Here is a 14,224-nt window from a genome sequence, read left to right as displayed (position 1 = left end):
TGTCTTCTCTCATTAAGTCTCTTTCTACAGGAGGCAGGGATTGCAGGACATAGTTGTTGTCTGTAAAAAGCTGTGAGTTTATCAAATTGAAATGTCAAATTCCAAAAGCCATGAAAACAGTGAGGAGGTATCATCACTTAGTAAGATATTTTCAGTATCTGGAAAGAGAAACAGAAAGGACTGTGCAATTTCCCACAACCCAACACCCTGAGCTGAATGAAATCAAGTGAGGATTAGTCTTTTAAAGCCATAGAGAGCAGGGAGGGAAACCTGTTTCATCTCCATTCTCTTTGATGTAGCTGCTTCATTTAAAAGTGTTTTAGTTGACACGCTAATAAAATTTGACCTCTTAAGCTTAAAATAGGGTTGTTTTTTTCTTTTTGGCATAGCTTGCTATGAGGAAACGTCCTAGGCAGGCCCATTCAAAGCTCTGTCTGATCTGGGGTGCCCCTGACTACCACGCTTTCTCCCTGGCAGACACAGCCTCGTCTCCTTCTGACAAATGCTGCTTGAGGATCAAAGAAATGTACCATATTGATAAGGGTGGGAATATTTTTCCAAGCATCACTCACTTCACAATTGTCTGCGTACATACTCTGTAAGTTAAAATTCCCTTGGCAGAGCTCCGAGCATCTCCCAAGGGCTCAGTCACTCTCCACTTGGCTTCTCCAGGGAAAGCTCCTATATCCCACTGAGGAAGCTTTTCAAGCACGCCTTTCCCTCGAGAGGAGCCTGTTGCATTTCAAAGAGACACTGGATTGCTTTTTTAAGAAAAGGAAGGCACTTTCCTAACCCACCTGCCTAGTGCTAGCGTAACTTGCTCCGCACTGCACAGCCAGTACACAGATCATATTCCCTCTTCCAAAGAGCTTGGATGGGCAGCAAGCTCACAATGTTGACCCTGGAAGTATCATCATCAGCATCAGAATGAAAGGGGTTGGGTAGGTACTGCTTGTGTCAGAAATGCTGGTCCATGGCCCATACATGCCACAGCACTAGCCAGGCTCAGAGACATTTGGGAACCGTAACAACTAGAAAGTATTTTTTCTTAAACACCAGCACAGATTCTGAAGATTAAGAGAGCAACAAGAAGGAAGCGCCTGTAGCCTACAGTGCTTCCTGCAGAATGAATTCTAGCAAAAGGAATCATTTTGGAGATAGTCTCTCTCAATCTCGCAGCCCTGTAGGTGAAACAAAACACATCTGCAACTTCCTTATTAACATTTTTTGCATTCATTAGCACTATTCCATAGAAATTCTAGGAAAACTTATTCCTATTAAACCCTGGAGTCATTTGTAAAAGTTTGTTCTTTGAGGGGTCAGCCTGTGAGTCTCTTTCCTTGTTTCACTTGTGTGTGCTCTCTTTCTTCTGTTGCCGATCCTTAGCTCCGCTGCTTTGGTATTTATTCTTGCTGCAAGCAGCATAGCACAGGCAGAAGAAAGGGGAAGGGGAACGGGCTTTGACTGGCTATTAAGATATGAACTTTGAGTATAGCTAACCTGGGTTTTATTCCCTGCTTCACCACTCCCAGTGCAAATTTCTCTCAATCTTAATTTCTACCCCTAAAAGGCCAATTCTTACCTAACACGCATTAGTCTATGTAACCTCCTAGCACCCGGTAAGACATCATGATATTTAAATGTAAAATATATAAACATCAACAGAGCTGTCTTCTTGTCTACCCTTTTGCCCTGAGGTAGGGCAAACTAACTAAACTGCACTTAGAAAACATTTGATGAATTTTTAGAGCTCCATAAAGATTAAAGTTGCACAACCTTCCTAAACACATCCGTTCTGGTGCTTACCTGCTCTGCTCAGATGTTTTACACATCTTGAACTGCACAGTTGATTTTTTATTCAGGAGTAGCTCAGCCCAAGTTGAAACTAGCAAGAGATGTGAAAGGCAGCATGAAAGGCTTCTGTAAATACATCAGCAGCAAAAAGAAAGGAAAAGAAAGAAAAAGGAAAGTCTGCTGCTCAACGTGGCAAGGGACCTAGTGATGAAAGACATGAAAAAGGCCAAGATGCCCAGTGCCTTTCTTCTCTTTTCACAGTTTTGAGCTCCCCCGTATAGTAAGACAGTGACCTATTGGAACAAGTCCAGCAGACGACCATCAAGATGATGAGGGGGTGTAAGTACGCAATGCAGAAGGAAAGGCTGAGAGCTGAGTGTGCTCAGCCTTAAGAACAGAGGGTCTTACTACCGTCTACGACTACCTACCAGGAGGGTAGAAAGAAGACAAGAGCCAGACTCTTCCCGGAGGTGCATGGGGATGAAATTAGAGTCAACAGCCACTTGTGGAACAATGGACATTCTGACTAGATATGAGGATGGTTTATTTATTACCTTGAGGGTAGCAAAATACAGGAACAGGATGCCCACAGAGGTTGTGGTATCTCCATCCTTCAAGACACCGAAAACTTGACTGGACCCCCAGAGGTCTCTTCCAGCTGCACTTCTACAATTCTGTTCTACAATTCTACTTTATGACTCATGGCAAAGAAAGCTACAGGGTAATGAGTGGAGACCATGTCTCCCTGACTTCCAGCAGATCCCTAACTGATGGAATGTCTCCGCTATTACAGACATGTTCTATATTTATCTTTAAATAACTGCTGTATCAGGACAGATTTTCTACAAAGAACACAAGCTTATATTATGGACCTAATGCTTCTGTAAGCAACTAAACAACAACATGAAAGGTATTTCTTTTTTCCTAAGTACAGGAGACAGGATCAAGTAGACACTTAAGTACTATAACCTTCCACTAAAGGAAAAGCATGTTCATAACAGCAATCTAGTATCAGCATACTTCATCAAACCCTTTCTCTATTGTTAATCACACGCACAGTAACATCTGTGCAAGCCAGTTGGCTCTGGACAGCTCCTGTGGTTCTTGAAAGACTATTTCTTGGCAGGTTCTGTTTTTTACTTAATTGAAAGGTTAATCAAATCAGTCATACTTGTATGTTGGCTAAATAAACACACTGTCTCCACTGATGATGAAACAGATGCATTACCACTCACGTTTCCCATGGGGTTCATTTGTTCCATGATTGCATTCGGTTTTCTTCAAGCTTCCCTATGCACTATCTGACAGCATTTTGGATGGTTTTCATAAGGAAATTTACCTTTCAGAGGCTATTGCATTCACATGTCTCTTAACTCTCATAGTCTTTGGCAAAGGTGTTACATATCCTCAACACTGCTTGGTTGTGGAAAACGTGGAAGAAGTTAATCCTAAAAAAGGTGAGAACTCTTACTGAGGCATAAATGCATTGTCGAGTCTAGCAGTTTATGTTGCTGAGGCAGAACCTGCTAACACATTCAAACCTGGTTTCTCTCTGCCTCTCCTCCCTCAGTGCTAAGTTTCACTCTGCAGAAAGCTGTTTTAGCAGGTCTTGCTAGCTTTTAGAACCCAGTCCTGAAAATTCATATGCCTTGTGTTTGATTTCATGCACAGTTAAACAGTGATGCTGACTTATTACATGCATGTATCTCTCTTCAAAACCAGCGTTTACATTTGATATGGCAATTCATCGTTTGTAAGGCACACAGAAGATATGCTGAATGCATGAAAGGTAGAAAGTATTTATTGAAGTTAACAAGTTTTGTGTATCACAACATTTTCAAAAGTCCAAAAGCTACAACAGCTGATAATGGTTTTAAAGGAAAAGACATCCAAAAACTTTCTGCAACCTGGTAACTAGTATAATGAAGAAAGTCTCAAGCCATACAGAGATTAACACAGATTTAGATAATTTCAGTATTACACATTCTGAAGTGTATTTGAAAGAAAAAAAACGAAAGGGCGTACTGTTTTCTCCATCAAAAAAATAGTATTTATGCAATGCATTACTGAAGTTCTTTAGGGTGGGATTCATCTCACCTATTTTCTGTGTTCTGAAAGATGTGGATAACTAGTTTCCTAAACTGTTAAGAGATGCGCTCTCTGCAGGGGTCTAAGTCAGGTTTTGGAGATGTTCTAGAGATATTCTCTCCCTCCATTGTCAGTAAAGGGAGACCACACTTGCCAGGTCTACATGTCTGAACAATTTAAGTCATTTGCACAACAACTCATCAGCCAACAATTAACTCCCACTGCAGTCCCTCCTTCTTTTTCTACTATTTTTAAATGTTAAAGCATAAAATCATGTCATCAACTTCAAACCTTAGGTCTCCACGTTAAAGACTTTTTCCTAATCTATCTCATAATGTAGAGAAAACTGTATTATGGAGAGCTGAACATCACACTAAGAAAAATCACATAACTGCCGTTACAAGTAAACGGCATTTGGGGAATAGTACCATTTTCTCCCACCCTGTACCATACCTTTTTAACCTCCAATGCACCTAAAACCATCTTGAGCCAAAGTATAACATTCTTATTTACTATATTTTGTCACCTTACCAAAAGTCATGCTGATAGAAATTTTACCATTCTTGTTATCATCATGTAGCCCCTTATTGCTGACAATAGAAACGCCAAATACAGCAGCAAATCAGGATAGCTGAGGAACCCAGAGCCAGCAATAACAGGCAACAGGCGCAGTACTGATCTCCGTGGGACTTCACTTGTCCTGAAATTTACTCCCACTGTGTTCTTACAGCTTGAATTTGTCACCTGCTTTAGCACTTTGCTGAACTGAGGCATGGGAAGAAAGGCAACAGAAATAGTGGTCAACTATCAGGTGGATTTACATTTTAAGCCATAGCACAAAAGAGAGATTTGAAATTAATAATTTCTCTGTAGAAAGCTTTGCATAAGCTAAAAATGGTAGCCTACCTCCATTTAATGATACTGTATTTGTAAAAGCTTCTCTGTAAAATGGTTCTGCATAAAAATACAAAACATTTGAAAAAAACCAACATGATAAGCTATTGTTTAAAGTATTTTTTTATCTTGTATTTTGAATTGTTCTGTGAATGGTTCACGAGGTGCTATAATACACCTGCTGTACAGATAAGTGAATATCTGCAATCCCCAACCAGAGTTTAATGGCTTGCTGATCAAAGAGTAAATGCTTTTAGAATGACTTTTTGATCTACTAGAATCTAAACTGATAAAAATGGTAAAGTCAGATTATTAGAACTGAGTGTGTATTAGGAAATACAACTGAATATAGATTTGGGAGACTGGTCTTTAATATTTATTTAGTAAAACTCACTATACAAACAGAAGTTATCACAACAGCGTAATATGCGGGTTTTATAGTTTCTCCTTCCTTCAAGCTATTTCTTTGTTGCAGTAAAAACACATATATACATTTACAACGATTTCCCTTTAAAGCACTGGGATTTCATATATTAAAACATACCTAGTAAAATAAGCTTAAAATAATTTTACATTGCTTGGAAAAAGATTTGAGTAATTTACTCTTACCAGAGTGCCATTGTTGCACAGTATTCAAAAAAATGAACCACCACTAAAATATAGAGTAAAACATTTAAAAGTACATTTATTTAAAATGTGGGCAAAATATCAATATAAAAGAAAATAGAGTATAAGAAATAAAAATAAAGTACAAAACATTTTCATCTTCAACATCCATAATTTAACAGATACCAAGCCCTTTTATTTTTACATCCAAATTACACTTTTGGCTGAAGTACCATCATTTACGTTAAAAGGTTTAAAAACGGGCTAATCATGATAGCTAAAGTGGGCTCTTTTAAAATGGTATTATAATACAAAACATAGTAAATTATGTTTCAGCATAATAAAATTACACATCCTAAAAAAGATGCAGTTTATTTTTGCTTTCCTGCTTTAAACTGCTCATCATCCCTAGGAAAACAGCTGGAAAACAGCATCCACAGGAAGTTTTAGTTGCTTTGTACAATGGCTGAACAGCTAGATTTAATGCTCCAAGGATTCAGAAGCAGTAAGGCATTTTACTATGCATCAAGTAAATTTATACGTATGTTTGTTAAGAAAGAACAACTTTAAGAAATGACTGGAAAATAGAACATACATAACAAACATGCATAAAAGACATAGAACCCTTACTGGTCCCTCCATTGCATTTATCAAACAGGGTTTATAATCTTCTTCAGTAAAAAGCTATTTTCCTCATCTGCAAGTAACTCGTGACAAATATTTTCTTTAGTGACAAGTTTTTTTCCTGTTGCTTAATATTCTACTACTGTTACTTTCTGACAACCCTGCCTCCCACCTCCACTGAAGTATTTCCTATCAAAAAGTAATTCCACTTTGAATTTAAGCTAGGTTTATGGGTGTTAAAACCACCCTCCTATCAAGTAAACATTACACATCCTAAAAAACAATAATTAGTTCCTAATTAAGAAAAACTTCTAGTAAACCACACTTCCCAAAGCAGCGGACAGCCTTTACACAAAAAGGATATGATTCATAATCCAGTGTTTGAGTAAGTACCCCAGTCAGGACAAACTCAGCATTGTGGACATCTGAAAATACCAAAAACATGCATACAGTTACACCCTACAAGGACATTCTTCCTCATTCTGCATGTGTGTCAGGAGGGGCCATTCTGTACCTTTCTGCTCTTCACGCAGAGGCGTAAGGGAGTATTGCCCCACCACTACCAGGACCCTATTGTTAGCCATCACACACTTCACACTGACTAGACTTCCCCATGCACGTCTTTGTTAACAAATACAGCATGTCTTGGGGTTCTACACCGATAACGTGAAAAACCCCAAATCTTTAACTAACCTGATGAATACTGAGACAGTAATCTTGCCTCACACAGGACTGAAGCCCCAAGTTCAAGCCTACCCTTTATAGTGACCTGGCTATAAAATACTTCACACTGACTAGACTTCCCCATGCACGTCTTTGTTAACAAATACAGCATGTCTTGGGGTTCTACACCGATAGCGTGAAAAACCCCAAATCTTTAACTAACCTGATGAATACTGAGACAGTAATCTTGCCTCACGCAGGACTGAAGCCCCTAGTTCAAGCCTACCCTTCCAGAGATTTATAGTGACCTGACTATAAAATACCTCTATTAGAAATACCTAGCAAACAGCTGGCTCAGATTTCTCCACGGTTTGCAAGATAGACCATGTATTCCTCTATCACCTGAAAGCTTCAAAAGATGTCTGTACTTGTAAAATAGTAATAATAATGTTTTTAAAAAAATCAAAGTAACAGCTATACTGTTCAAATTACATTGATAGCTTATACATACCTATGCCTCTTGCGAAATATTCTCGACATAAATGAAGGTCATTTTCACAGGAAATCAAGATTATCTCCGGCAAACTCTAAACGAAAGAAACTAATCGTAAGCTGAGAATAACACAGTAAGATATTACCAGTAAATTTTAGAAAGCAACACTCTACACACTTTATTCTGCTTATGCTCCATGAGTTTTCGAAAAGAAGGTTGTTTAGATAATACTTTTCCTCCTGCGCATTCCACAATAGCTTTCATGGTGGAAAGACTGGGACAAATTCCAGGTGTAATGTAAAAATATTTTCCCTAAAAAGCGAAAAGAAAGAATAAGAAAAAACGTTACTTTGTTAACTGATTTCTGCAATGCATTAAGTTTTATTATCATGTGACTCTTCTCTTACACAATCATGGGGCAGGCTTTGTAAGCTGGTGTTAGTTATCACAGCTTATGGTAACAAATTCATCAGCTGATGAGTTGTCCTTAATTACCACTGATGTTTTCCCTGCAGGGGCAAACCCACAATTTTGGGGGTTTGAACAGCTTAAGTGTGCCTATTTCGACACCTGTAAAATAACAACCAGGAAACCTTTAAATGGCCACGGTTAAACTATGGTAACTGCAGCCTGTTAAGACATGTAAGAACAAAAATGCTCTTTGCTTCTTCAAGCACAGGGACGTCTCAAGTGTTGCAAAAGAAATTTCAGCTTTTAACTAATAGCCAATTTATTACTTCCTGACAAAAAAAATCCTACTACTTGACTGAGACTGATACAGGTGATCAGATCAAAGTAGATTATCTCTGTTTACCAGTTAGGAATAAAAAAACTTGCTATTTAGACTGCAAAACTGAGTGAAATGTAGTATTTAGCCTTTATAATAAAAGACATAGATTCTTATTCATTGCAGGTTGTAAAAATACCCTTTTTAGGTGGTTTGCCTCAATAAACGGTCTCAAATTCAGTTACGCTGAAGAACCTCTAGCAACTTGGATCTTCAGATACCTCTCTGTACTGTAACACAATTTTAACCGGAGGCATGAAAATCATCTTGCACCATCCTCGCAAACAGCCTGGTGGTAAGTGCAGTCTTCAAGGAGAATCAGACTAAAACTCCCTGAGGCTGAAGTGCAAACTCACTCTCAGACTCTCATTTTTATGGGCAAGTGCTTTGACTACCAGGCTGGTGTTAAAAAAAGTGGCATTTTACAAATAACGGAGCAATGTTCTAAATTTTGTAAGGGAACAAATACTGTTAAGTATACTGAGCATGTTTTGTTCACATCTACAGGATCTAGTCACTCAGAGGGCTTAGATCCATCCCAGCAATGCTTAGGCACGAAGTAGGCATAAAGTGAAAAATAAAATTTATAACATATGCTGGTCTGTTTTACTGCCCTCTGCTACAAAAGCTGTGGTCCCAATGCTGAAAAAATTAGGTTGAAAAGCTCCAAGTATTTAAACGCCCTTTTAAACTGCATACCTTGAACAGTGGAGCTACTTGTGCTCTCTTTAGAGACTCCTCTAAACTGAAGCAGAATAGCACCTCAGCTTCAGCATCTCTGAGCACAAAGTTCTGCTCATCTGAAAAAGAAAAACTGATAATGTAACGCATGAAAGACAAAAACATCCACGTAATCCAGGATCTAATCTGATTAGAAAACGTTGGTGGCAGAGAGACTCTAAATGGCACACACTCACTAATTTTAACACGATTATAATACTGCCTTTTATTAGGCGCCTTACAAGGATAACCCACGATTACTTGGAGAATACAATTGTGTGTGTATTTTACATTTGTGTACCTAGCAACAACCACTGTCCTATAAAGTCCCTTTTTCTAACTTATTGGAGGAACTTGCAAACTTTTATTTGTTGATTCTCTACAAAAAAGGAACAGAACGATTAAGTTTAAGTTCACTTCAAATCTGGGAGCCCAGAAACTGTCTTCAACTCCTCACGCAGCCTTAACAGAGCAAACTTTCCATCTGTTTCCCTTGTCCTGTTATTCAGCTGATTTTTCAGTTTTTATTAGGGATGGAATTTCAGTCTTAACTTCACCTTTCCACAAAAAGCTATGTCAAACATATTTCTAAATCAGATTTAATTCAAAACACTGAAGTTTAAAGAACAAAAAAATTTTATATGGAGAACAAATTGGTCTTTCTAAAGAAAATTTTGACAACCTGCAAGAGATGCTGTTAATATTCTTCCATAAGACAAAGAAAACCAGTAGGACACTTCTTCTAAACAACTGCCATATTTTCTACCATTGTACTACGTATACAAGCGAAGGCAGCCCATTAGCTACAAATCTACTGAATTTCAATAGATGAGTAAAGTACTTCAAGTCCTAGATCAAAACAGTCATCCTTCTAAATCCCCAGACCTTCTTTACCTTCTAATAGCTTTCAAATGGATTGATTTCTCAGTTCACTGATGCTGAACCAAGCAAGTTGCCTTCTCCAGATTTACACAAATGTTTGCTGGTTTATTGGTTAATTATCCATAGATTTAAGTCTTTGTGATGGTTATGCAGCAATGTTATATATTTGCTCCTTACAAACGGATTATATAAAAAGCATAAAACAATCATAAAACAAATCATCAGCCTTTAAGAAGATTTTCTTCAGATCCAACAACCTTGTCAAGCAGACCAAAACTATCTATTTTGTTATTTTCAGCTGTCAACAGAAAAGCAGTGTAAACACAAAGTTGTATCTTCCAACACAGTTACGGTACTAGACTAATTAATTATTTAAATGTATTTTTGTATGTATTTCCAACAGTGGCTTAGTGCTTTACAACTTATATTTTAGAAAAATTATTGAAACCAAAAGCATTTAGGGTTTAAAAAGTAATGTAACCATAGGTAAAAATCTGCAAATGTCTATATGAGAAAGAAATACAATGCTTAACAACATCCAACTATTTAATCACCCTAAAGCAAACTTTTAAAGTATTTTTTTTACTTAATTTAATGCTAAGAAACTGTATTAAATCAGATGAAAACTAAATGAAACAAAATGTTCCGTTGAAAGAGAACTTAATAAAAAAAAAAATTACATCATTTCTTCTTATGACAGCTTTATTTAATACCAACATAACCTTCTATCTCAAGTGAAATACAAACTAGCTGCTAGTACAATTGTTTAAACATCATATGAGTTATGAACTATGCTAGTCAGATTTGCTGTAGACTTAAAATCTCTGCTTTCAAAACTGAACTCTTTAGAAAACTGGCAAGAGACACTAAAGTCAGAAGTCAAAGCAACGAAGTGTATTTAAATATGCATGCCATCTTCGCATACTTAAATCAACAAACCTTATGTTTACTATAGAAGTTGATACTAGTTTAACTTACCAACAAACTTCTGGCATTTGAAACACTCTTCTAACCACTCTGGAGTTACTATGTGCTTCACTACAGAAATTGCTGTCAGGAACTTGACAGTTCGGGTCACTTTACTGGCAATTAGATGGGTGCATTTCTGGGCAGATTCTGCTACTTCACCTCCAAGGATATACAGTTTCTGAAAGTTGTACAAAACACAAATCAGAATGGAATAGTCCTTTAAAAATTGGAGGAAAAAAATGAAGAATCATAACATCACCATCAAATAAAACTAAGCTCCTAAAAAAACAGTAAACATAGGAGATTTCTGTAGTACAGTCATTCCTAAAACTGATTAATTTTGACAGAATTTACAGCCATTGAAAATCCAGGTATTTCCAGACATAAATTTCATCTGGCAAGACTGAAAGCTACATTCCACTTCTGCAGTTTTTTGGGTTTGGGATGTGGTTTTTTTAAGCAAGGAAAGAACTGTAAGACACAAATTAGAATTTTTCAAGTGAAACATTAAGACAGCAGAAAATTTAATAAATTTTGCTCTTTTCTATGGAGGGTATAATATACACTGTAACTACGGTAAACTTAATTTTGCTAGTCTTTTCTTCAAAAGAAAAGCATCTCATGAAAAACGTGTATTCTTTAAATGCACTAGTTCCACATGTATTTCTCATGATACTGAGCAACTATCCTTTTTTCCTTGGTTTAAACTATCAAACCCAAACTAACTCATCACAGTTGCTGTCTTGTCAGTTAAGATACAAATCATTATCTGAAAGGATTAGTAATACAACTAATCAACTTGTGAGGCCTATCAAATTGCCATAGGTGTTAGTTACAAATAAAGAGTGCTTCCTCCCATAAAAATTTAAAGAATGAAAAAATATTTGGACAACTTCAGTATCTATGCGCCATGGATTTCTGATTTTCTTTGACAAGCATTTTGTACAAACAAATAAAAAAAACACCAATATGTTCAACTATAAATATTGACCATACTAGGGTGATTTTATTACATCAGTCATCAGGAGTCACGAATGCAGGAAGGCCTACTGGCTGTATGAGAAACCCTAAAAGATCTCTGGCATCCTTCTGTACTCTACTGATCTGATAATACAGAACAAGTAGGATAGACAGCAACAATGTTTTAAACTTTTTTTTACTGCGCTGGCTTTCTTTGATGGTTTGCATAGAGATGATACACAAAGTATTATTCAATGACACTGAACCTCTCTACTGTTTATTTCCTTCAGGGTATGTGTTGTGAATAGTACACTTGTACACCTATGAAAGGCAAAGGCTGTTATTTTCATAGTTAATACATGTTCACCTCAAACACTGTATACCTCTGAGTGCAGATCTTGCAAGATTTCCATTCTGCTGTTCAAGGAACCCTTTGGGCATACAGGAAAAAAGACTACCCCTCCATCTCAAGAAGATGAGAAGTATCCAGCCTCAGCTAGGTCACTGCCAAGTTTAGATTCAACTTCACAAGCCTTGAGGCTGAAGCTCATTTTTTTTATTTGTGAGCCATAGCTGTTACCAAAACAGATTCTCCATATAATTAACTGGTACCAACATGACAGAAAATGAGGAGCTGACACTAGAACTTTATGGGATGTAATAAAAAATATTTTATATTCCAAAATATTTAATATCAAGCTTCAAATGCAAACACTGCAAGGGGAAAAAACCTCCAAAGTCCAACTACTTTAAAAACAAGTTTAGGTATAATATAAAAGATATTAGATATTTTTGAGCACGCTGAAGTGATGCATATTTCTAAGAAATGTAGCAGACTCAAACTAGGCCTTATTTACTTTTGATTATCTGGAGCAGGCATCAGTGGCAGGCTCTTTCATGCACTACTGAGGTCAGCAGTTAAAAAAACCTCTGTGCCTCAAACCTCAGCCAACATGAGAAAAATAAATGAAAAGTTCTTTTGGAACGAATATTTAGTAGTTATAGGTTTAGGTTCAAGGAATGATTGGATTTTTGTACCTTTAAAAGAAGGTTATAAATTATTTAGATTTAAGTTTTGGGACAGCTTTATTAGGGAACAGAACAAAATCTCCATGGGAACTTACTATCTCACACCTGCCATAAGCTTTGTCATCAGCTTTCTTTGAAGCATCTGGCATTACAGATAGCACCTACACTAGAAGAGTCTTGGTCTTATCTAGTACAACCATCACTACTTTTCTCACCTAAATTTGGTCATGAAGTTTGCTGATTTAAAAACAAATGTGGAAGGGGCTTTCTTGCTTTTTAAAACAATCATATAGAAAGAAAAAACAAGTAGCACAGAAGTATGAAGTAGTTAACGAAAGCAGAACAGTTACCAACTAAAACTCATTTCACATAAATCTACACTCTAACCTCAGCCCCAGTAAGTATGGGTTTTTATCCACTTAGATGTATGCTAATCAAGTCTTAGACAGCAAAACTTCAACATCAAGAAAAAAGTTACCAGATGTTTCAATGTAGTTCACAAGAGAAGCATGAAAGTCACCTTAATGTACTGTTGAACTTGCATAGGTTCAAATCCTGTGAAGAGCACCATTGGCGTCAATTCTGGGGTGAGTTTTTTAGTAGGTGGTGGTAGGTCTTCAATCCTAAAAAAATACATGAAATACAGCAGACTGTGAAGTTTGGGCCCAACGTTGTATCATTGTTATTATTATTATTTTAAAACTAGACAAGCAAACTCTTGCAACTTTTACCAATGGAAGTACTCAGATGAATGAGGATTAGGCAGAATCAATCTTCTTTTGAAGAAAAAATTTCTATTCTGAGAACAGGACATATTCTCCTGTTTCTGTTCTCTCCCAATTCTCTTACTCCTTCACACTCTAATTATTATTTTATTCCTGCCAGTTGAGTAGCTGGCAATATGCAAATAACGTTGCTAGTTATTTCAATTCGCAGGGCACAGGATGGAACTTTTTCTGTAGAAAAGTAAATTAAGGACTACCGGCACTGATTGCTCGCTATTCTTACCTTGCTCTTTTGGAAGATGGCTGAAGACTGGATTCATTTTGCTTTGGTTTCAAAGGCAACCTCACACCCTGAAATTAGATCATCTACATGTCTATATCTGAATTGAGCAGGGAAACCAACTTCTATTCTGAAAGATGAAAACTATACACCGGTATTCTGAGACAATATTAAAGAAAATTAAACACAAATGAAAAAGATATGCTACTAAATGCATACTGGTGTACCTATTGCTTACACAACTGACTCAAGAGCAAAGCCGAGCATTAACCAAAGCTTCTCCATAAAGTTATGTAATCATTTATGTGAACACCAAATAAAATATTGTGGGACTTTTTTTTCCTGTAAATAAACCTGATAATCATCAATGGAAATCCCAAATAATTAAATGAGAAAGAGACTGAAAAACCTGTCCATTTGTTAAATACACGAAGACTACAATATTCTTCCAGGTGTTTAAATATCAACAGAAAATACTGGCACCTGCATTTTAAACTCTCAAGTTCCCTGACTACATGAACAGAAGCTCCAGTGGCTGCTCAAGTACTCACTGGAAAGACACTCCCAGCTCCCCAGTACCACATCAGCCACCAGAGCATTTGCCCAGGAGTAGAGAAATGTAGCTTTCAGCCTCTCCCTGGCCTGAGTAACTTGAAGCCACAGCTCTCACTTGCAGGAGCGTGTGACAGCTACTCCTTTTTAACCTTCAA

At 37.1% G+C, this 14,224-nt stretch overlaps 1 protein-coding gene across 1 annotated transcript in view; it reads right to left on the bottom strand.

Annotated features, from left to right (window-relative positions):
• Positions 1-572: 572 nt before the first annotated feature.
• Positions 573-14,224, bottom strand: part of PAXIP1 (PAX interacting (with transcription-activation domain) protein 1) — a gene marked incomplete at both ends in the record, with an annotated part of 29,713 nt that continues 16,061 nt past the window's right edge. Inside the window, 8 exons of the mRNA XM_009581461.1 lie at positions 573-732; positions 6,327-6,431; positions 7,181-7,256; positions 7,340-7,474; positions 8,649-8,749; positions 10,530-10,698; positions 13,030-13,132; positions 13,518-13,585. Of these exons, the coding sequence (XP_009579756.1) occupies positions 573-732; positions 6,327-6,431; positions 7,181-7,256; positions 7,340-7,474; positions 8,649-8,749; positions 10,530-10,698; positions 13,030-13,132; positions 13,518-13,585 (917 nt within the window). The remainder of the gene's footprint in view (positions 733-6,326; positions 6,432-7,180; positions 7,257-7,339; positions 7,475-8,648; positions 8,750-10,529; positions 10,699-13,029; positions 13,133-13,517; positions 13,586-14,224) is intronic.

The sequence above is a fragment of the Fulmarus glacialis genome, unplaced genomic scaffold (assembly GCF_000690835.1).
Source record: "Fulmarus glacialis isolate BGI_N327 unplaced genomic scaffold, ASM69083v1 scaffold7177, whole genome shotgun sequence".
In the NCBI taxonomy this organism is placed as follows: Eukaryota; Metazoa; Chordata; class Aves; order Procellariiformes; family Procellariidae; genus Fulmarus; species Fulmarus glacialis.
This window is presented reverse-complemented; position numbering and strand designations above follow the sequence as displayed.